Below are 23,412 nucleotides of genomic sequence, written 5' to 3'. Positions count from 1 at the left end.
GCAACCCAACCGCCCTTCTATCCTTGACTCATTCGGAGAAGAGCTGGTTCTTATTGTAAGAGGCTCATGTCGTTTTCTCGTTTGCTCGTGTCGTTTACAACAGAATATAATATGCCTTGGTTTGGTTAACAGAATTTACAGCACAAGCTTACATTAAACATACTGCAAGTACAAATTACTTTTAATGCTTACAAAAAAGGAACCTTACCATGGTGTCACAGAAAATAACCTTCTTGTAAACATTTGTATTGTTATTTGCATTATTGTAATTTTATTCAATTTTTAGTTATTTATCCAGGATAATCCCGTCTTAAATTAGAAGCATTAGTAGCAACTGTGCAAAACAAAATCCCCATATCTTGTCTGCAAAAGGTTCAAAATATCCCTCCAATATTAAGTGCACTTGTAAAGATCACCGTGTAGAAACGTCTCTATGTATCGCCTTACACATTATTTCTCATCATTCATTGAAGCATTTTAATTCGGACGAATTATTTCTCATACAAAAACATAGTGGGTAATTTTATTTAGAAAACAACTGTAACTGTGAAAAAAAAACGGTAAACGCATTTCATTTTTAAGGGACCCGTGACGTCACGCTATGAGCGTGTCACGTGAATGGCGGAAGGACAGGTGCAACCTCACAACCAAGCAGAATTTTCACAACAACCGTTATCAACGCAGACAGAAACGCGACCGAGGCCGCAGACAGGCCCGTAGACCCGCCTTCTGGTAGAGGAACACGACCGTTCATCTTTCTGCCGTCGGGAGAGTCTGGAGGCCGGTCGACATGACTCTGAACCAGAACAACTCGGAGTCCGGCGGAGTCATCATCAACAACAGCGAAAGGTAACGTGTGCAACGCTTTAGCGTCAGCTAACGTTAGCCGTTACCGTCAACCGGACGCACGCGCTGTTACGCTCTCTCCGGGGAGAGCGTCACTCAGTGCTCATTTACTTATAACTAAGGCACCCAAAAAAAGACAGGTGTCCCTGCGAACTGCAGTTAGAAGATACTAACTTTAACTTCATCGAGAAGGCAACTTTAAGCATCGGTTAGCTTCGGTTTCATACAAACCGGTGTGATCATGTGAACAAGCATGTTGATCCTGACAGCGAAGCTGTTATTCCAACGTTACCGTCGCTTTTACGTAAGCCGAATTGAGCAGTGGCTTATTGCAACACGATACCAAATATAACGTCACACTGTATGTTATTTTAGTTGTAAAGCCATGTCTGTTAACATAATATTCGGGTTGTGTCTCACAGAACCGGGTCTCAGACTCGTAGCCCAAACACGGCCTACGAGCGGTATCATCCCTGCGGTCGTAGAAGACTTAACGCGACTGCAGGCGTGTTTACTTGTTTTACGTTATATTTAGTCCATCTTGCCACGGGTACAATACTATTCAAATCTTTTTGTAAGTTGAATTGATTTGCCGACCGTGCGATGCTGCAACGCCTGCATTATCCAGCTGTACTATAAATCGTGTGTTTTTGTTTTGCACCATCCAGACCAGGTCACAGCGAATTACATGAATACACACCAGAGACCGATTCTGCTAGAACCTACTGGAGCGCATTGATAACCCCATTATAGATGACCCAGTACCAGTAGTAAGCCTGTCACTACATGACATGTAAGGCTAATCCCTTCGTTGTGGTTCTGTTAACTGAAAACATCCTGATCGGCACGTTGGGTAACCCAGCCGTGGCACAATTACCAAGTGATCTTTTTAAATCTGTTTAAAGTAACAGATTATAGTTGTGGGGTTTGAGTCTTCCTGTTTATCAAATAAAATCCCATACAGATAATGTAGAAATGATCAAATTGTTCTGTCACTGATGTACTAAATGTGTCTATTTCTATCACCAGTGTGTTGATGAACTACGATAACGTGGAGCTTGTCTTCTGTGATGCGGACAGTCTGCCGGAAGCCTTCAGAAAGAGCAAGAAAGGCAGCATCTACCTAACTCCATACAGGGTTTGTTAGCCAGAGCATTGTTCTACATAAATATGTCACCATCAATGGCAAGTAACACAACAATTGGTAGGACTCTTGATAAACTACTGAGCAGTATTTGGTTTAGCTTTCCCCTTGTCCTTTAAGGGAGCAGATTTCATGAGTTCATGTGAGTGCTGAGATGATGTTCATTGCTGTTGTTTTCTCTCAGGTGATCTTTCTGGCTAAAGGGCGGGACGCACTGCAGTCCTTCATGATGCCCTTCTACCTTATAAAGGGCTGTGAGATAAAGCAACCTGTATTGGGAGCCAATTACATCAAGGGCACTGTCAACTCTGAGCCTGGAGGTAGGTATATACATGTGCATCAGGTGCATGTGTTTCATTTGGGTGACGCGTGATTGCACGGTAGTCTGCGTCTGTCAGTTTGTTGGGCACACGGTAATTCCAGGGATTCCTTATTGTGTTGTCGCTTACAGGTGGCTGGGAGGGCACTGCTATGTTCAAACTCATCTTTGCTGCTGGAGGAGCTATAGAGTTTGGCCAGTACATGCTGCAGGTTGCCGCACAGGGTATGGTTACAAAGCCTCGTTACAAGTATGATAAAATCCTTGTTATGGGGGTTTTGGCTGATGGGCCTCCATTGTTTCTTCATGTCTCGCATTCTCTTGCTGCTTTTTATCTCGCAGCATCAAGAGGTCAGCCAGTGACTTCTGGGATTGGTGGATGCCCTTACATGGCTAATGGGGCTTATGCCTACCCTCCTCCCCCTGCTAACGGGATGTACCCCGCTGGACCTCCCCCCGGCTACTCCTACCCCAACCCTCCTCCACCGGGTAGGGGCTGTAATAATTACAGCCGTTGTCATTATCACCTCCTTGAACTGGTTTGAGAGTGTTTGCTGTATCGCTGGTCTAATCTGCAGCTCTGTGCATCATCTACCCAGGTGGATTCTACCCCAACCCTCCAGCGTTTGATGCGTCTGCAGCCTACATACCCCCACCTCCTTATTCTGCTCCTCTAGGCCAGCAGCCCCCACATGACCCAGACCTTCCCTCCTCAGCAGCAGGTGAGGCTCTCTGGCAAATTCCTTTCTGGTGCTAATTTATCCATTAGCCAATGATAAATAAAAAGAAAGGGATGACTCTGTGTTGCTGTATGAAGCTTACATTGGGAATCGATTGCCATTGACTTGTCATTTTGTGTGACACGGTTTGGGTTGCTGATGTTAAGCAAATCAATGGAACACAGTGGCATTGAAAGTATATAATAACGTGATATATGTCAGTATTAAGTGAGCGGGAAGCTTTATTCTTAAACTTGAAAACAACAATGCTAGAAAATGCCATGAGATATTGTGGACCAGAATTAATTTGTTTGCAAATTTAAAGAAAAAATAAATGTCACCTGACATTGTTCAATAAGTCCAGACACAGAATAATTTTCATTTCCTTCTCCCATGGACATGATACCACAATTTGTACCTCAGACTTGATAAGCATCTGCAATTTAATGTCAGTTAGATATTAATCGTGAACCCATCTTCTCTCTCAATATCCGTCTCTGTCCCAGCGGAGGCCAAAGCAGCTGAAGCAGCTGCAAGCGCCAGTGGTGCCACACACGCTCCTACACATGTGTACCTGCCACAGGTAGGCGCCCCTGCACCACTCTGCTACATATCTGCCGTTGCATTGATCAATCTACCCAGTTCTATTGGAAACGTATAAGCAATGGAACGTCACCGACCTTTAGTACAGTAGCAACTGAATGAAAGTGTGCTCTTTTTATATATTTTTTTCAGTGCTTTGCTTAATATTACAGGTATTGGAGACAATCAAAAGTGTATTTTTACTATATGGGTCCTCAATTTTTAGGGGATTCATTTGCATGTCATTTGGAAACATTTCACTAAATTAGAGCTAAAACGGGTTGATCAAATAATGATGTTACTAGTTAGATAAACAATGACAACTATATTTTTGACCTCTGTGAAATGTTATAGTTTTCAACTATTGACAGTGTTATAGGCCAGCTGATTATTACATTCCTGACGAAAAAAATGAGCAGATTACTCATTATATAAATAAGGCGTACAATGAATTTAGCGATACAAACGCTAAAGCAAAGGTTTAGACAGATTCAGCCAATCACAACAAGCCCTGTTCCATATGGCAAAAGCTGCATAGAAAGAACACAGGGGGGTCATCTTACTACTATCATCTCTGGGAGGAAATAAGGACATGCTAGTGATTTTAGCCCACAATTAACATACTATCACAAACATCCAGACATTGCCCTGAATAACTTATTCAGAACACAAACTATACATCTTCTATCATTTGCAACCCGAAATGACACGTAAAGGTGGAGATTAGACATAGCTGAACAACTGAGGCACAAAGAATTTTGTTTGAAATAACTTAGTGAATGAAACTACCTTAGCAATGTAGCCCCCGCCCATCAATCGTCTGTTCTACTCTGAAAGGGACCATCAGGAGTCACGCAAGGAGTCATTTTGAAAGGTTGCAGGTTTAAGGACACAATACAGAGAAAAGCAACATGCTGATATGAATTGAGGTGATGTCCATTGTGCATCAGGAACTACCATGTAATGGGGTGACAGAAGGGTATTATGAATCTTTATTCAAGAAGGGGGTCTTTTATTTTGAGTTGTTTTTGTGTTTGTATTCACAATTGAGTCATTATACTCCTGGTTGGGCTCTGTGCGCTCGTAAAACGTCATTCTCACATTTATTGTGCAATAACCCTGTCAAAAAATCCTAAAGTAATAGAACGTAGGTGTAGAGTTCTTCTTACCATTCCTAGTTATTCCTGTTTACTTTGCAGGAGTTTGCTGTGGGCTCGGACAATAGGACAAAAAATGATTACGTGGGTCTACACTGGCACACATAGGCAGCCTAACTGTTGGAAAAGAGCTGGATAGGAGCAAGCAACACATTTGAATGCAAAAACCCACGAGCCATGCTTTCAAATTGAAAGACTTTAGAATGAAATTTCAATTCCAGGATTTGTTTATTTGGTACGGTGTGACGCGATAAAACATTCCCTGTTTACCGGAGGGCTTTTTGGATGGAGGCTAGTATGTCACAGTAGATGACTTTAGAAACAAAAGGGATGTTGCTCTCCACCCGATGGACCCTTTTTGACTAGTTTTGAATGGATGACCGGTCGATACACAACAGGACGTTTTCAGTGTTTGTATCTGGTCTTCCAAGATCTGTCCAATAGCAGAATTGTAATTCCCACCCACACAGCAAGCGTCTACAACACCCTCGCCGCGGATGCCTCAGTGAAACAAATCAATCGTCCTCGAGTTCTATGATGAAGCACACACAGGTTTTACTGAGCATGTGCTTGACCCTGATGATTGGACTCGAGATATCTCCTCATTTAACCCTCATTGGTTTGTATGATGAGGTCCATCCGATGGACGGGATCTTGTTAGTGAACTAATGTGGGGTAACTGTTCAAAATGAGTTCAAAATGCTGTTTTTTTTAGGGCACAGTTTAAATGAAAATATCCTTGCTCAGAATAGTCTCTGTACAGCAGTGTTGTCTCAAACGATGAATTTGCTCTCTCCGTAGGACAAGCCTCCCCCCTACTCCCCTCCTGAAGACAAGAAGAACCAGTAGACCGGCCGGATCTCCGTCTCTTGTTCCCTCGGCCAACGTGGACACCCGCCCTCCCCCTTGTCACCTTCCGAATCATTCCTCGTGGCTTCACCTTCTCATCCTCTACCTTTCACATTTGGTTTTAATTATTCATGAATTGGGATGGGTTTCATTCCCTTCAGAGCACACTTTGTGGTGGAAATGGGACGAGTTGGTAGCAATCTTTGAGGGAAACAAGTCTGGATTTAGAGGCTATGTGGTTGAGTAAACATGTTTTTTTAGCATTCAATTTGCCTTGCAGCTGTCTCGAGAATCATACCGCCACCCGAAACTTCAGATTCAGTTACGACACTCACTTATATTTTTCTCTATTCAAACTAGGATGAATCTTACCACGTTTACTTTGCTAGTGCAAGCTGATTGCAGTGTTTTCATTTTCTATTATTTGTTTGTACAGGCTTTTAATATTGTAGACTTTTTGAACATGAGATATTTTCTCGAGAACACTAACCTAGAGGGAAAAACCAAACTTTTGTAAAGGGAGCGGATTGCTTTGCCGTGTTTTAGTGGACGAGGGGAGCACAAAGATTAGAGCAGCGGCGAGGCAGCGCAGTGAATCCCTGATCCTGGATTAGAGCCGAGCGCGAGGGCAACCGGGGGGGGGGGGGGGGGGATTATCAGCAGAGCAGTTACCCAATGATGTCACTTCCTGTTTTTCTCATGGCTCTAAACAAATCGAGGGAAACAAATGGTCAGACTCACCGTCATTCTGCTTCACCTTTCATTATTTCTTATATTTAGAAAAAATTTAGGAAAATAAAGGCGCTTCTACTTTTCTGTGGTTGTGATCTTTACTCCACAGTTGGAGGTTGGCCTTTAAATCTGATCTGAGCGCCCTCAGTATCTGAGTATCTACTCTTCCTTCCTCTCTAGTCACATATCTATATTCTGTATCTGTGGCACATCCGCGGCTGATTCTTTGCACTCTCAGAATGCTATGTATCGGGCTCCTGTTTGCTCTGTCATGGCTGTGTGTATTATAATAACAATGAAGCTCTATTTATTTCAAACTAATTTATTGAATAATTCATGTAAAATGGCTCAAGTAACAAAAAACTAGTGCATGTGTGCATTGGATTGGATTTTATTAAACAGATGTTGATTTATGTGAAAAACAAGTTTCCTTTGCCTTTATTTCCACACTGAGCATTGCTCAAATCACAAATTGATAACAGCGCATTAGCGTACCAAAACATGAACACATCCCAGTGTCTGCACAAAGGCTTGTGTTTCACGTCATTGGGCTAAAAACAACGCTTGACACATGCTTTTCCCATCTCTGAACCGCTTGTGCGCGTTCTCAGACAACTTGTGCAAATCCACGGCAGCTTCCCACATTCTGCCGCGTGATGTCCTATAGTCTAAGTGCTCAGGATGTTTTTTTCTTTTTAAAAGACCATTAAAAACAAAATACAGTACAGCAGATTCCATCACAAACCTCAGTGTCAAAATTGAAAAACTGTCCGGGCGAGCTGCACTGTTTCCCAAAGATGAGAGAAAGGGACTCTTCCTTTTTTCTGTTTTGTAGTCCCAGTCGTGATGGCATCCCACCATTTGGTTTCACCAAATTCAGTGCTTGTGGTACAACAGAGGGGTGTTGTACTTTTGACGGACAGTACGTAGTAAACTGTTTTCTAGTCACTATACCCTGCTTTCAGGCTTATTGTCCCACAACAGTATAAACTGGCTCACGTCTTTTCTTTTAGTGAATTCTGCTTAACGACCAACACTTATTAGATTTAAAAATAAGAGTTTAAAAAAGTTTTTCATAACATAATTTAAGAATTCAAGTATAACCCGCATTTCTAGAGCGCAAGGGCCAAGTTATGCCTTAGCAATTCCTCAACAATTGGCTTGCTACAGAAATGTAAAAAAGAAGAAAGTGTGGCTGTCTTATACTGCTGACACCTCGTGTTTGCCTGTATAACTCGAGTCGGTTTTATCTGTTGCCACCACTTCATGAGAAGAGCAGATTTCCTGATAAAAGAACGGCTACAGGCGCTCTTCCCTGGAGGAAATGTGCTTGGTCACTTCCTGATGGAGATTAAGCCACACGTGTAGTTTACTCTCTCTTAATCTACAGCAATCAGATTCTAGCTAAACTTAAAGCATCTCTAGAGCTCACAGATTTAAATCCATAGGGGAAAAAGGTTTATGGAAGGTTGTGGACTATTTATTCTACTGCCTGCCATCTCAACTGGTTGCCGGGCAACATTGAAGTAGTCGGCTTTGTCGGTGCTGTTATGCGTATCCATTACCATTGGGCAGAGCCAGTTTAGCTGTTTCCAGCCTTTATGCTAAGCTAGGCTAGCCAGCTACTGCCTGCAGCTTCTTTAAAACCTACAATTGATTTTCTCATCCAACTCTCAGCGAGGGTTGAATAAGCAGATCTCCCAAAAAGAAATATTTCAAAAGTTGGATGCACAATACTATACATTTCTTAGTAATCACACTATGTTGTTTGCCTTTAAAATCAAACGGCAATAATACACAAGTCTCGCCTTGCTTTAAAACAAAGAAACTTGAAGGAATGTATTGACGTCATCCAAATAGAAACCTGGGGCTCCTTAGGACCCGGGTTGAGAGCAGTTCCTTAGCGCTTTTTCCTTGTGTGGTGAATCAAAGCCATGTCCTCTGCTTAAAACATTCAAGGAAGGCAGTCATTGTAAAGAAAAAGAACATAAGAAAACCCTTCAACCTAAATGTCTTAAGGGGGGACTCAGCTAGTGCCATTGTTTGATAGTACTTCTGGTTACTGAGCCTCCCTCCATCCCCCTCCGTTTCCTTCTCAGGGTCGGCTCATGGGGAGCAGAGGGTGACGCTGACCCCCTCACCTATCCAGCAGGCGGGGAACAGCTCCCGGCTGAAGGCACAGTGGAAGGCGTGGAGCCTGGTCTGCCCGTCTCCGTAGTAGGTGAGTGTCCCCGCCTCGTAGTCCAGCAGCATGCCGATGCGGCCGTGCCGCGACGCGCCGGCCAGGATCTCCCGCCGGCCGTCGTGCCAGGCGCTGAGCTGGTGCTCGTCGAGCTGCAGGCTCCAGGACAGCTTGTTCATACCCACCATGGAGCGCTTGGCCTTCTCCTTCCTGGGGATGGTCTCGTAGGTGACCTGATGAGAAGCACGGAGGAAGAAGAACCCGGAGGAAAAGCCGTGGCTGATCACCAAAGAGATTTCTCTGGGCACCATAAATGTTGATGAAAATGACCCAATAGCTGTGGATCCGGAGTTTCAGTAAACTGCTGCTAAAGAAGTGCTATCCTGCTATTGCAGCAACGCCAATGTCAATGACAGAAAGGCATTGAGTGGGTCTTCAAAACGAGAGGTTCACTTGTAAAATACTTTTTCAGTCACCGTAACTTAAGCTGAAATATATCTTCCCCCTAGAAGTTTGTCAGACTTTCCCACGTTAATTCACGACCATTAGCAAATCAAAAGCTATGGGCTTTAGAAAAAAGCAGAAAAGAAAGGTAGATTGACAAGTGGCCCTACAGGTAACCGTCCTTTTAAGATCGCATTGTGATTTTTATCCAAAAACGCACAAACACAACAGTCAGTGTTGTTTACCCCAAGGTAGGCCCAGGGCTTGGACACCTCCAGCTCCCAGTAGTGCCGCCCATGAGTGAAGCCCTGAAAGCAGAGCACCTGCCACGTGTGGTCGAAGCGCGCTTCGTGGACCGGGACGGGGCGTGGCCCAGAGGTCAGGTGCTCCGCCTTCCGGTACTCCTGAGACAGAAACAAGTGCCCGTTGGCCGTGCGGGGGTCGAAGGTCAGAGAGCAGCGGTCTGTTGCGCCAAACAAAGGAATCAGACGGAACAGATATCCATAAATAGTCTTTGACTTTCCGTATCCAATGTCATTCAAACACTGAGGACTTACAAGCAGTAAGGCCCTCCTTCCCACCCGGGTGGCACGGAGCGGCTGGACTGGGAACAACCGCTAGGACCGGCCTCTTGTCCTGAGGGGAACCTGGAGACCAACAACAAGCTTGAGAGGCACGCAGAAAACATCGGGGAACAAACCGCTGGCAATCCAAGCTACGGCGCGTTACCTTCTTCGTCCGGACCCACAGCGGCGCTCACAGCTTTCTCGAGGTCCTCAAACACCAGCTTGGAGACTCGGGTCAGGACATCGGTGACGCCGTTCAATCGATCTTGAAGGTTTGAAGTCACATCTGTGGGGATGTCATTGAAACGTGGGACTTCCAGGACCATGGATTCCTGAGAGGAGACATGCATTTGGAAGAAACCCACGATGATTTTGGCGGATGGCGATTTCACCACCCAGTGTTAGTTGATCGGAGGCATTTCACTGTTTCTGTGCAATCCAAGCTACGGCACATTACCTTCTTTGTTCGGACCCACACCGGCGCTAACAGCTTTTTCAAGGTCCTCAACCACAAGTTTTGGTGTTACATAACGGTCTCTGCATTTGAGTTAAATGATGGGGAAAGGGTACAAACCTTGATGAGATCTGTATCAGAGAGGTTACGTACAGATGCGATCTGTAACTGGCTCTGTTGGAGTATCTGGGAGCGCTCCTCGAGTTCTGCTTGCCGCCCCGCTGCCTCGTTGATGGTGGCTTTTTTCTGTTCCTCAATAAAGAGCTGTGTAGCCTCCTGCTTCTCCACCAGTATTTTGATCAGGGCGGAGAACTTGACATTGACCCAGTTGGAGGTCTGCTGAAGAGTCACCTATTAATAGAAAGTGTAAAATCATTCCCTACACCTAAAGGATGTAGCATAATGTGGTTAAAATTCTTCTTTCCCAGCCGTTCTATGAATCTACATTATATTCATCCTACTTTCACAGAGGGAAAGGTTTGTGGTTTACCTTTGCTTGATTGATATTCTCAGCCAAGTCTATGATACTTTTCAGCGTCTCTTCAGTGAGTTTCTCCACCTCCTTACTCTTCCTTCCCAGCAGCAGCTGTAAAGAACACACGTCAAAGTGAGACCGTACGCTTCACATAGTCAATTACACCCCCTCTCCCTTTTGACGCTCCGGTGAAGGGCGTAACCATGGTTTAGACCTTGGTTGGGTCCAAAAGAATACCCTTCCCCATAAAGCGGGTATTTGGGTGGTGTGGTGTAACAGTGATCCAGCGTGTTCTCCTCTCTGGTTGGGAATTTAATAAACTGTTTGTACTTAGGAAGCTCATGGCTGAGGTTTCCTTTGTTAAAGTCCCCAAGGACAATAACTAAGGAGTCCGGGTTCGCCAGCAGCATGTAAACACCAACCAGGATGAATGAAGCCAACTCACGGGGAGAAAAAGGGTTTACAGTTATTTATAAAAGATTCCAGATCAGGAGAACGTTGCAGTAGTTGTTGCACCAGCTGATGTTGGAGTAGAAGCAGATTCCTCCACCCTACGTCCCGCCTAACAGCTCAGTGTTGCGGTCCGCTCTGAGCAGCTTGAATCCCGCCAGCTGGAGCGCCGAGTCCGGTATCGATCAGAGCCAGGTCTCCGTGAAGCACAAAACGGAGGATGTATGTTACGCCTGCTCCCTAGAAGGGAGGGGACTGCTGATACGCCGCTGTTCAAGGTCCAAGTGTGTCACCAACCGGGGCCTGTGGGGGTCGTGGTGCAAGCAGGACACAAACCGTTTTTACCGTGTATTGGTTATTTATTTATTTCTATTTACACGGATTACAGGGAGAAGGGCTGGACAAGACCAAAACAACGAAACAAACAAAAATACACAGGCTTGTTCCTAGGTACTAGTGCTGTAGCTTTAGCACGCTAACCAAAAGATACAGGAGGTGGTCTGCCCAGGTCTAAGCTAGTGTTTCTAGACAGAGACTCACTGCGGGTGATGTATGCCCATGGGCCTCTAGTCTAGCCACAACGGCTCCCTTCCCCCGAACAGTAAATTCCAAAACCACACTGACAAACACAACTTCCTGACCATACAATAGTACATCGAGGCAGAGCCAGCGAGCCTCCTCGGGTCTCAAGACTGTGGCCTTTTGAGCTCCAAACCAGGTGCAGCCACTAACGATCCTGGGTCCGCAGCCAATCAGGGGGGGGGGGGGGTGGTAAATCCTGTCAATTAAGAGGAGACACACACACACAAGCAACTTCAACAACAAATGCACATACACACATACAAGGCCCTGCTGTGGAACACAGGGCCGTAACACGCCCTCCCCCACAACAGCTGCAAAACCCCAGCTTGTACATGTACAGTACAATTTTCCGCTTTACCCTCACTGGTAAGCCCGGGATAGAGTGTCAGCTACCACGTTTGCAGACCCCTTTACGTGTGATATGGCCAAGTTGTACCCCTGCACGATCAGAGCCCACCGCATGAGGCGGCGGTTCTGGTTGTACATTTGCCTAAGAAAGGTAAGAGGGTTATGGTCAGTGAAGACCATAACAGGGACGTTACTTGAGCCAACGTAGACTTCGAAGAACTGGAGTGCCAAAAGTAAGGCAAGCGTCTCTTGCTCAATTGTCGAATACCGTTTTTGACACGGGCTGAACTTTTTGGAAAAGAAGCTAATTGGACGATCCACACCATCGTCACCCTCCTGTAGTAGGACTGCACCTGCCCCCACGATACAGGCATCAATTTCTAGTTTAAATGGTTTGTCGAAGTCGGGGGCAGCTAAAACCGGAGCGTTGCATAGCAATGCTTTCGCTGACTCAAACGCGGAGGTACACTCTGGTGACCACTTGAAAGTTACTTTCGGGCTCAGCAAGGATGTCAGGGGGGATACTACGGTTGAGAAGTTCCTGCAGAATGTTCTGTAGTATCCCACCATTCCCAGAAAACGTCGCAGCTGCCGGCGAGTGTTCGGAGTGGGAAAGTTCGCTATTGCCTCAACCTTGCTAGCAATGGGGCGCACTTGTCCACGTCCCACCTGCTTCCCAAGATAAGTCACCGTTGCTTTTCCGAATTCGCACTTTGCTAGATTGAGCGTCAATGAAGCGCCCTCTAGCCGCTGGAATACTGACCGCAGCGTGGCAAGATGTTCAACCCAGGTGCGTGAATGGATCACCAAGTCGTCAAGGTAAGCTGTGCAATTCGGGAGGTCTTTAAACACAATGTTAACTAGGCGTTGGAACGTGGCGGGTGCATTACACATCCCAAATGGCATGACTGTGTATTGCACAAAGTTGTCTGGTGTCACAAAGGCCGATATATTAGACGCTCTTTGGGTTAAAGGCACCTGCCAGTAACCTTTAAGCAAGTCCAGTTTACTCACGTATGCTGCGGAGCCAATGCGATCGATGCAATCCTCCAAGCGGGGTAATGGAAACGAATCCTGCACAGTCACAGAGTTGATTTTGCGGTAGTCTGTACACAAGCGGGACGTACCGTCTGGCTTGGGGACTAGTATGCACGGAGAACTCCACGGGCTGTAGCTGGGTTTTGCCATTCCATTCTGCAATAAGTAATCCACTTCACTCTTCATTATTTCTCTCTTATGTGTGTTAACCCGATACGGGTGCTGGCGAATAGGTCGAGTGTTTCCAACGTCTACGTCGTGCTCCAAAACAGAGGTGCGGCTTGGTACTTCGCCGAATACTTTGAGAAAGGAATGTATTAGTGCGGTGAGTTCTTCAGTTTGTCTCTGGTCTAAATGTCCCATTAGGGACGGTAGTTTTTGTAGCATTTCCGGGTTGTTGAGTCGTTTACACTGTTGTAATGTATTGCGTGTTACTAACCCATCCTCGTCGTTTTCCTTCCAGTCCCCCTCAGGTATGGGCACCACTAGTGCTGCGCTGGTGAAGGTGGGCAGAACTGGTCCTTGGGGAGACACGTCAGGAACGTCACGTTTACGGTAAGACTTGAGCATGTTGATATGACACAGACGGGAGGAGCGTCTGCGGTCCGGGGTTTTAATTATATAGTTAGTGTCACTTATTTTTTTTTCGACAATATAAGGCCCAGTAAACCTGGCCGAGAGAGACGAACCAGGTACGGGTAGGAGAACGAGTACCTGCTCCCCTGGCACAAAAGAGCGGTCCTTTGTCTTTCTGTCATACTGCACCTTCATGCGTTCCTGAGAGGTAGAGAGGGACTCTCTGGCCACTGAGCACGCGATATGCAGCCTCTCCCGCATCTCACTAACATAGTCCAGCACATTTCGAGGGGAGCTACTGGACACTTCAGATAACAAGTGCTCCTTCAGAACTTTCATCGGACCTCGTGGCGTATGACCGAAAACCAGATCAGCGGGACTGAATCCTAATGATTCCTGGATGGTCTCTCTGACAGCGAACAGAACAAAGGGGACTCCCTCGTCCCAACTAGTATTTGTCTCCACACAGTATTTTCTTAGCATCGTCTTCAAGGTCTGGTGCCAGCGCTCTAGAGCCCCCTGGCTCTCTGGATGGTACGCGCTGGAGACCTGATGTGTGATAGACAGATTCTTCATTGTAGCAGCGAACAACTTGGACATGAAGTTAGTACCTTGGTCAGTTTGGATCACTTTCGGGAGTCCAAATGTGGAGAAGAACTTCATCAGGGCTTTAATGATGGTTTTGGTCGTTATTGTTCGGAGGGGGATGGCTTCTGGGTACCGTGTAGCACTGCACATAATAGTGAGAAGGTACTGGTTACCTGCTCGTGTCTTCGGTAGTGGGCCCACACAGTCCACTATCACTCGGTCGAACGGTTCTCCAATCACAGGAATTGGATGAAGTGGCACGGGAGGAACAGGTTGGTTCACCTTTCCTATTAGTTGGCACACATGACAGGTTCTGCAGTATTTGACAACATCAGATTTTAAACCTGGCCAGAAAAAGTACCTGAGAATTCGGTTGTATGTTTTTGTTATCCCTAGATGTCCTGCCCATCCAGGATCATGAGCCAACGACAGTATTTGCGGTCGTAGCGGTGAAGGAACAACTACCTGCTGAACAACATCCCAGTCCTCACCGGTTTTGTGTGCTGTCCAACTGCGCATTAGAACTCCCTCCTTCACTGAATAGGCAGCACCCTGCAGGCCTGTTTCTCCAGGGGCCTCTATTGCATCAAAACACTTCCTCAGACTGGTATCCGCTTTCTGCCACTCAATTAGCTTTTCTACTGCTAAGGATGGGAGAACGTCCTGTAACTGACTGGCGCAGACATCTTCCCTCATTGTAGGCAGAGTGGCCTGTACCTCAGGCTTTGGTTCCTCACCCCTAACCTGCTCAAAGACCGAATCCGACAAATCCACCACCTCCCCTTCCCCCCTGGACTGTGCTCTTGTTAGGACACAAGCCGGGAAAACATGTGGAAACTGTTTAACAATAAACACATCTGCATCTTTTGTTTCAGGTGTTTCTATTACCTCTAGGACCGGAGATACCCTACCCCCAGCGATGTCGTTACCCAGCAACAGAGTTACCCCCTCCACCGGTAACTTGGGCACGACGCCAACCCGGAAACGTCCTGAAATGAGCTCTGACTTTAAGTGTAACCAGTGTAACGGTACACAGATGGGGTTAGTTTCAATCCCACACAGGAGAACATTAGATCCACAGTAATTAAGGTCAGACCAGGGCAACGCGTCTTTACAGATTACGGATTGTGCTGCACCGGTGTCTCGTAAGATTTTGACTAAAGTGTGGTCCTCTGGTTCTCCAGTGATAGAAACACTCCCAACTGACACAAATGGAGCATACCTAGGATCCGGCTCAGCTCCAACCATCTTGTCCGCAGCAACAGCGTCTAGGCGAGGAGTAGACTGGATAAGACCGACACTTTTCTTGCTGCGGGGTGGTGACTGAGAGGTCTTTGTTTTCAGAACCGCACAATCTGAAATCAAGTGGCCCACTTCATGACAGTAAAAACACTCTCTTTTTTCTGTGAGTCTTCTGGCGGGGTCAAGTGAAGACCGGCGTGCCCAAGACGTCGATGGGACGACAGTATGAGATCCACTAAACACAGTTTTGTGGGTCAGAGCATATTCGTCCGCCATAACAGCGGCCTGGGTCAACTTCTCTACCTTCCGCTCATTCAAGTACACCACTAGGTGCTCAGATAAGTGGTTCTTGAATTCTTCTAATAAAACGAGCTCTTTCAGATCCAACAAAGTTGTTACCTTGCTCGCTGCACACCAGCGCTCAAATAGAGACTCCTTGTCCCTAGCAAACTCCACAAATGTACGACTCCCCACTTTCTTGTGAGACCTGAAGCGTTGCCTGTAGGCTTCAGGTACTAACTCGTAGGCTCTAAGTACTGTTGCTTTAACCACATCATACTGCAAACTGTCTTCCAGGGAAAGCGCTGCGACCACTTCCTGGCCCTTCCCAGACAGCTTGCACTGCAGGAGAAGAGGCCACACCTCCTTTGGCCATTGCAGAGCGACGGCTACACGCTCAAATGCTACGAAGTAGCGGTCTACTTCGGTCTCCCTAAACGGTGGAACCATCGGAACGTTTTGGCTCACCTTAAATGGAGGTGGCTCACGTGGCCCTGAGGGTGAGACCCCTACACCTGCCTCGAGCTCCATCTGCCTAATTTTTATTCTGACCTCCTTATCTGCTTCTATTTTTCTGAGTTCCAACTCAAATTCATATCTTTTCCTCTCTTCTCTGTCTTTCAGTTCTGCCTGAAGATGTGCCATCTGTTTACGCAGCTTGTCTACCTCCCCTACCTCAGATCCACCTGCCACTGGGGAAAACGGAAGAAACTTTGGCAGCGTCCAAGGAGCTGGAGCCTCTTTACGCTCCCCACTGTCCACCGGCGGTGTGGGAGAGGAGACTCCTGCGGTCCTTTCCTCGGCACCCTCTACGGGATCCTCCTCGTCCAGGGACATGACGCCTGCCTCTTCTAGATCCAATAAATAATGCTTGATTTGTTCTACAATCTCAGCCTTTAAAGCTTGTTCACTGACACGTAGCTTGTAGTGCTCAGCTATTTTTTTTAGCTCTTCCTTGCGCATTCTCGTTAGGAGACCTAAAGTAGGGTTCTCCAAGAACGTTGCTAGGGTGAGGGTAGCCATCTGTACACAATAAAAATTTGTACCTGAGTAACACCACCTAACTAACCAGTATCCAGTCCAACTACACGAGTCTGCTTACACCACGCCGTACATGCCCCAATTATTGACCACAGAAAGATCCTCTCAGCAGCAGCGGGCCAACAGAGATCCCGGACGAGCCCCCACTTGTTACGCCTGCTCCCTAGAAGGGAGGGGACTGCTGATACGCCGCTGTTCAAGGTCCAAGTGTGTCACCAACCGGGGCCTGTGGGGGTCGTGGTGCAAGCAGGACACAAACCGTTTTTACCGTGTATTGGTTATTTATTTATTTCTATTTACACGGATTACAGGGAGAAGGGCTGGACAAGACCAAAACAACGAAACAAACAAAAATACACAGGCTTGTTCCTAGGTACTAGTGCTGTAGCTTTAGCACGCTAACCAAAAGATACAGGAGGTGGTCTGCCCAGGTCTAAGCTAGTGTTTCTAGACAGAGACTCACTGCGGGTGATGTATGCCCATGGGCCTCTAGTCTAGCCACAACGGCTCCCTTCCCCCGAACAGTAAATTCCAAAACCACACTGACAAACACAACTTCCTGACCATACAATAGTACATCGAGGCAGAGCCAGCGAGCCTCCTCGGGTCTCAAGACTGTGGCCTTTTGAGCTCCAAACCAGGTGCAGCCACTAACGATCCTGGGTCCGCAGCCAATCAGGGGGGGGGGGGGTGGTAAATCCTGTCAATTAAGAGGAGACACACACACACAAGCAACTTCAACAACAAATGCACATACACACATACAAGGCCCTGCTGTGGAACACAGGGCCGTAACAATGTAGAAAAGTCTCTCTGTGTCCTCACCAGCATCTGAAGTTGGTCCGGTTTGTTGCTCAGTGAGCGCACGTTGGAGAGAAAGTTGCCCGGGGACAAGACCGCCACAAAGAACAGCTGGGTTACGCCCTTGCACGTCACAACACAACACTCATCGTGTTACTTTACCTCTTGATTTTCCCTTTCCGCCTCCAGCAACGCCTTGTCGTGGTTCGCACACTCCGAGATGCCGCACTCGCAGCACACAGACATTTTGTCCTGCTTGCAGTAGTACACCAGCGGCTTTTTATGGCGATCGCACAGCAGCATGGGTCTCGCCGCGTCGCCCCCCCCCGCGAGTGACTCTCTGCAGCAGGGGCCGGTGGTGTTTGCGGCCTCAGTCAGGACCGACATGGACACGTTCCGCTTCAGAACGGGCCTGGTGGCGAACTCCTCGTTGCAGATCGGGCACCTGGGGCCGATGCCAGACTTGCTCTTGGTGTCCCAGTGAGTGGTGATGCACTTTTTACAGAAGGTGTGACCGCAGGGGATGGTGACGGGGATCCGGAAGCGTTCCAGGCATATGGCGCAGCTCAGGGTTGAATTCTGAGACTCCATCTCTGAAGCATGAGTGGACATCTCTGTGAGAAAGAGGAAAGAAGACAGAGGTTGCTTGTGATGTGATGCAACTCAAACATGCAAGTGTCCCATATGCATGCACCTTGATATTAATGGAACGTAACTGCTTATTGCATTCTTGTTAAGACGGTTGTATCACATTGCTATTAGCATAACGCTTCGCAAATGGGTTAAATAATAATAATACCGCAATTTTGGTTAGTGCCAGTTATCAGACTGTGGAGCAGCAAAGCCACCTTAAGGCAGCACCAGAGACTGAAGTCCACATGGTAACGTGGACTACCACGGATTGAGCCAAGTGGAAGGAAAAGCTAGCGCTTGCTAACATTACCCTGGATTCAGGTCACTTGACGCCGTCGAATAGGGACAAATAACAACAGTCAACCACTCACAACAGTCCGGTGACTTCACTGTAAATACGCGCTCACTTTTAAGCTCAAACCGATATATACACACATGTATATCATCGAACAACTCAATATCATTTCTTACCTCCTCAATAGATAAATACATTCATGTACGGCATTTGTGTAAAAGCTGAATGTCGTCAGACGATGTCTTCCTGATGACGACACACGCATAAATGATGCCTTCATGGGCTGTTGGAAAAATTGTTAATCGCAGGTGGCAAGAGTCAAACTAGATAATTACTACAATTTAAAACGTTTATACATGTAATACTGCTGCTGTTACAATATTTTACAGTTTCGTTTTTACAGCGAGATACAATGCCTGGTGCAATACAAAAGAATCCTGTTTGGTAAAACATGAATTGATGACTACACACAAACCACAAACCTTGACGCTTTTTTACGAATCGAGACAATAGATGTGTGCTGAAAAAAGACAATATTTACTAGTGTGACCCGTAGCTTCCACAACTTTGGCTACAGTTAGTCACCAGAAACAAACCCGTTTCGCCCCTCTCGGCCACCGTATCTTCTAGAAAAAAAAGGAAAAGATTACTCCAAGATGGCGCTGCGCAGTGTCTGCATCGGTGCCCTGCGAACTGGGACAGATTTGGGGGTCAATAATGCCAGAACATTTGTCTCGACAGGTATTGTGACCACGCCGCTTAATCATATTGTATTCACATTCAGCATTCTCTAGAATTTGTCAAGTTACATTCGTTACTACCCTCGCTCATTCATTAAAACCTTTCTCTAAAGTGCCCTACATCTGTTGCGAAAGCTAGCATTGCCCTAAACCGCTCATTTGAGTACCAATACCAGCGCACTGCTAATTCCCCGCCGTTAGCGTCCTTTTACCGACTCTGTTTAAGACAATTCTATACTAGTACCCAGCTCAGGAATAGTACATGTCAGTGCTAATGGGGTTTCACAGATCAGTGAATTCAAAGTAGCAGAAAAACCTCGCCGACCTCCTCCACCGTCCCCTTCCATCCCGTCGGCTCCGCTCCTCTGACGCCACCCTCCCATCCGTCCCCCATAGGACCAAGCACTGGACATGGGGTGACAGGGCCTTCTCCATAGCTGCCCCCTCCCTCTGGAACGCTCTCCCCAAACTCACCCGAGACCGCACTGACCTCTCCACATTCAAAACACAAACTTCCTTGGATTTATTTATTTACAGCTTAGCTTTTAGGATATTTTAAAATGTTTTATGCACAGTGATTTTGAGCATTTGCCGGTGTTTGTGTCCACACAACAGCGTTCCTCTGCAGGCGGTCAACACATTTGGGTCCACTGCCGAATGACGAGTTTGACGCTCAAAACCTGGACTCGGTGGAGAGGTATCGCAGCTACACTCGTTACCTGAAACAAGCCGAGGAGACGAATAACCAACCTGCCTGGTGGAAGACCTACAGGAGCTACGTGGAAAGAAAAGACCCCGAGCACGGTGAGACACCGAGGAGGCTCTGACTGTTGACTGGGATTTCCAGTGTCACGCCAACACGACTAACGTTAGGTCCAGCATTGTATTTCATCCCAGGGGAAGCCTGTGAAATCAACAATGTCATCTGGTTCTGCGTGGTTGCAGGAGCAGAAAAAGTGGACATTGGACTTCCGTACTATCGACCCAGTAGGACCAAAGAGGCGAAGGAGAGGAAGCAGGTGATGAAGGAGAACAAGAAGAACGTTGAGCTGGAGAGGGCTTGTCGTCTGCGCACATGTGAGATCACACGCTTTCACCATAATGCGAAAACCAATGCGTTTTTAAATGGTAGGCGAATATTTGTGTTTACAATATTACCCGTTTGCCCCACCAGTTAAGATCCCCCTGGATCGAGTGAATGAGACCTGGGAGAAGAGCAGCGGCCCGTTTCATGTAAAGAGGCTGGCCGACCACTACGGAGTCTTCAGGGATCTCTTTCCCATGGCATATTTCCTACCTCAAGTCCCACTCCGGATCTTCTATGGTCAGGACAACAGTGGTCAAGTGCATTATGGGAATCAGCTGACACCAACAGAAGTACGTAACTAAGTTTTAGAGTGCCCTAATTTGGCCTGTAATGGATATTCTAAAGGTCAAGGTCACCTAAACCTCCCCCCATGTAAGACAAAGCCCCCTCATTGTACCCTGCATTTCATTTTATTCACTTTCCTGCTCTTTACCCATCCTTTTTTTTAACGCCTGCTTCTTCTGTCCTTGCCTTTTACATTTCTCTTTAGGCAGCTTCTTTCCCTCAAATCAGCTTTGATGCAGAGGAGGGCTCCCTGTGGACCCTTCTGCTCACCTGTCCAGGTCAGCATCTGCTACCACAAAATAAATCAACACACTTTATTCATGAATTCTCTGCATTTGAAAATGTAACTCTTGTCTCTTTCAGATGAGCATCTTCTGGATAATGAAACTGAATATGTCCATTGGCTGGTGTGAGTATTTCAACTCAACTGTGCTTTAATTTGTGCAGCAGAAGTTTGCCGAGTTCCTTTTACAGGCAGGTCTAAAATTTGACAAATTAATGACAAACATCACTTACAGCTCCCATCAATTACCCTTTTTATCAATTCATGCTTAATCCCAAATTTCAAAAAAGCCCATCTACTTGAAAATATTATTAGTTTATTCTTACTTCAATTTGATATTGGAGAGAAGGGTTTCATTGCTGAGTTTGAAACTAGAAGGCTGTTTTAACATTTATCACATCTATCTGTTGAAGACAGTTTTAAATCTTGCTTTATTAACTTAAAAATAAAAAAATGGAACGTTTAATTTTTCTGACTTGATTATAATGCGGCAGGTGTTTCTCTCTCGCCCATCAAATTTACTAAAATCTTAGATTATGGATACAACTTTATTGCCCTGGTGGTGGCTGGAGTCTCTATTGTGCCGGAGAGCCATAAATGCTTGTTGCTTTTATTTTTAGTTTAGTAGAGTTGTGCAGAACAAAAAAAGCATATGCATCCTCTACAGAAATGCAGACTTTAATGGCACAACAGCTGCTACTAAAGACAGCCAGGTCAGAAACGCATGCATCAGTTGACCTTGTGGAAATAACTTGGTTGTTAATCAAAGTTATCCGTCCTCTACAGCAGGGGTGTCAAACTCATTTCAGGTTTGACACTTTTCAGCAAAGCAGGAAACCTCTGGTTCCAGCAGTGAAACATCAAAAACATTTGCATATTCATTTATTTCTTTTACTTAGAAATGCTATTATAATGGTTTTCAACTACAACAGCCTGAAATCAGCTGTGTTTCTGTAGAGGGAACATACCGGACGGAGCTGTGCAGGCCGGGGACGAGTTGTGTCACTACCTGCCCCCGTTCCCCGCTAGAGGAACGGGCTTCCACCGCTACGTCTATGTCCTCTTCAAGCAAGAGGGACCTGTTAACTTCCAGGAGGATGTCAGGCCGTCGCCCTGGTGAGCAATCCCAAACATATGAAAAGAAACCCACATCATCCACATATACTTGTACACTCATTGAATGAACCCTGATCATGTCTTGCCCCAATACGCAGCCATTCTCTGGTGGATCGTTCCTTTAAGACGATGGATTTCTACAGAAAGCACCAGGACAACATGACACCTGCAGGCTTGGCTTTCTTCCAGTGTCAGTGGGACGAATCCGTCACCGACACCTTCCACAAGACACTCGGTGAGTCAACGCTCACTGACGATGGGAACATTTGGTCTTGTGACCTTTTATTTTCTTTCTGAAATTTTGGGACAAAAAAGTCTGGGTGGTTTGTTTAGTAACCATAATGCGTGTATGTTGTGTCTTCTGCCCGTAGATATGAGGGAGCCAGTGTTTGAGTTCATCCGGCCTCCAGTGTACCACCCTCCACAAGTCAAATACCCTCATCGACAGCCGCTACGCTACCTAGACAGATACAGAGATGGCAAGAAGCACAGCTATGGAATATATTGATATGATTAATACACATTTCTTTGCAAATGTAAATGCTGGTGTATTTATGTAAAAAAAATAAAGTTTTTTTTGTCAACTGTGCCAAGTTTGAATTATTTGAAAGGGAACTTTAAAAGGGATTTTGGAATTAAATGGAAGTTCCAAATATTTTACATGTATTTGCATGTCTTCAGGAATACTAATGGTAGTATACTATACTAGTATGAGAAATGTTGAGGACAGAGGTCCTGGTAGCGGAATGCCTAAATGTGACAAAGTAACTAGTAACTACCGCAGATGAATATATGTGACGATAGCTACCCTGGCAGCAGCAACAATGGCACAGCGGGCGACGACTGCTCCGCAGGCAACGATGGCAGCGCAGGCCAAAACGGCACTCTGGGCGACTACGCCCCAGGCCAAAACGGCACTGTGGGCGACGACGGCTCCGCAGGCAACAACGTCACAGTGGGCGACGACGGCTCCGCAGGCAACAACGTCACAGTGGGCGACGACGGCTCCGCAGGCAGCAACGTCACAGTGGGCGACGACGGCTCCGCAGGCAACAACGTCACAGTGGGCGACGACGGCTCCGCAGGCAACAACGTCACAGTGGGCGACGACGGCTTCGCAGGCAACAACGGCACTGTGGGCGACTACAACAAAGGCCGCATCATCCCCTCTAACAATGGTTCATCTTAAGACGTTTCAGCTTGTACCAATTTTAATCTGTGCTGTTCAATAAAACTGTCCTTGAAATTTCAGTTTCCCTGTTACTGAAGTACACTTGGTGTGACATCATTGGTCATGAACATGTCTACTGGGAGGGAGGGCTCTTTGAATCCTAGGCTTCTAGGACCTTACCTAGGTGCTTCTAAAAGCTAGAATAGTTTTCAAAAAGGAGTCTTGAGCCTAGTGTTAAATAAGGTGACCTTCGGCCCCCTGGAATGAAGCTAATACAGGAAGTGATCCCTTTTCTCAGTTTTAATGACATTGTGATTCAGAGACTTAATAGAGCGGCCTGATTTGGATAAATCTAGAAGTAAGAAATTCATAAACTGATTTTTCTGCA

At 46.4% G+C, this 23,412-nt stretch overlaps 3 protein-coding genes across 4 annotated transcripts; 2 read left to right on the top strand and 1 right to left on the bottom strand.

Moving 5' to 3' along the window:
- The first annotated feature begins 593 nt into the window (after positions 1 to 593).
- On the top strand, positions 594 to 6,796 carry wbp2 (WW domain binding protein 2). The gene is made up of 8 exons (XM_037463433.2): positions 594 to 849; positions 1,876 to 1,984; positions 2,175 to 2,310; positions 2,442 to 2,534; positions 2,652 to 2,798; positions 2,909 to 3,031; positions 3,535 to 3,611; positions 5,569 to 6,796. Exons 1-8 carry the CDS (start codon positions 791 to 793, stop codon positions 5,614 to 5,616), a joined length of 792 nt encoding a protein of 263 aa, XP_037319330.2. The 5' UTR covers positions 594 to 790; the 3' UTR covers positions 5,617 to 6,796.
- Positions 6,797 to 7,376: 580 nt separating this feature from the next.
- trim65 (tripartite motif containing 65) lies at positions 7,377 to 19,039 on the bottom strand. 2 transcript variants are annotated; one of them, XM_062559848.1, is made up of 9 exons: positions 18,825 to 19,039; positions 18,519 to 18,625; positions 17,577 to 18,028; positions 10,485 to 10,580; positions 10,115 to 10,345; positions 9,704 to 9,872; positions 9,532 to 9,621; positions 9,220 to 9,437; positions 7,377 to 8,763 (listed from the first exon to the last, which is right to left on the bottom strand). In XM_062559848.1, the coding sequence occupies exons 3-9, from the start codon at positions 18,024 to 18,026 to the stop codon at positions 8,455 to 8,457; spliced, it is 1,563 nt and encodes a 520-aa protein (XP_062415832.1). In that variant the 5' UTR covers positions 18,027 to 18,028; positions 18,519 to 18,625; positions 18,825 to 19,039; the 3' UTR covers positions 7,377 to 8,454. The 2 variants fall into 2 exon arrangements, 1 of the variants encoding a protein (XP_062415832.1); XR_009942836.1 differs by lacking the exons at positions 7,377 to 8,763; positions 9,220 to 9,437; positions 9,532 to 9,621; ... (2 more) ...; positions 18,519 to 18,625; positions 18,825 to 19,039 and adding an exon at positions 10,915 to 17,281 and having other exon boundaries at positions 10,302 to 10,345.
- On the top strand, positions 18,904 to 22,427 carry mrpl38 (mitochondrial ribosomal protein L38). Its single transcript, XM_037463432.2, has 9 exons — positions 18,904 to 19,083; positions 19,698 to 19,886; positions 20,028 to 20,159; positions 20,257 to 20,459; positions 20,660 to 20,732; positions 20,818 to 20,863; positions 21,695 to 21,853; positions 21,952 to 22,088; positions 22,225 to 22,427. The coding sequence occupies exons 1-9, from the start codon at positions 18,999 to 19,001 to the stop codon at positions 22,359 to 22,361; spliced, it is 1,161 nt and encodes a 386-aa protein (XP_037319329.2). The 5' UTR covers positions 18,904 to 18,998; the 3' UTR covers positions 22,362 to 22,427.
- Positions 22,428 to 23,412: the final 985 nt, after the last annotated feature.

This window comes from Pungitius pungitius, chromosome 21 (assembly GCF_949316345.1).
Source record: "Pungitius pungitius chromosome 21, fPunPun2.1, whole genome shotgun sequence".
In the NCBI taxonomy this organism is placed as follows: Eukaryota; Metazoa; Chordata; class Actinopteri; order Perciformes; family Gasterosteidae; genus Pungitius; species Pungitius pungitius.
The sequence above is the reverse complement of the archived record's forward strand: the minus strand, read 5'-3'. Positions and strand labels throughout refer to the sequence as shown.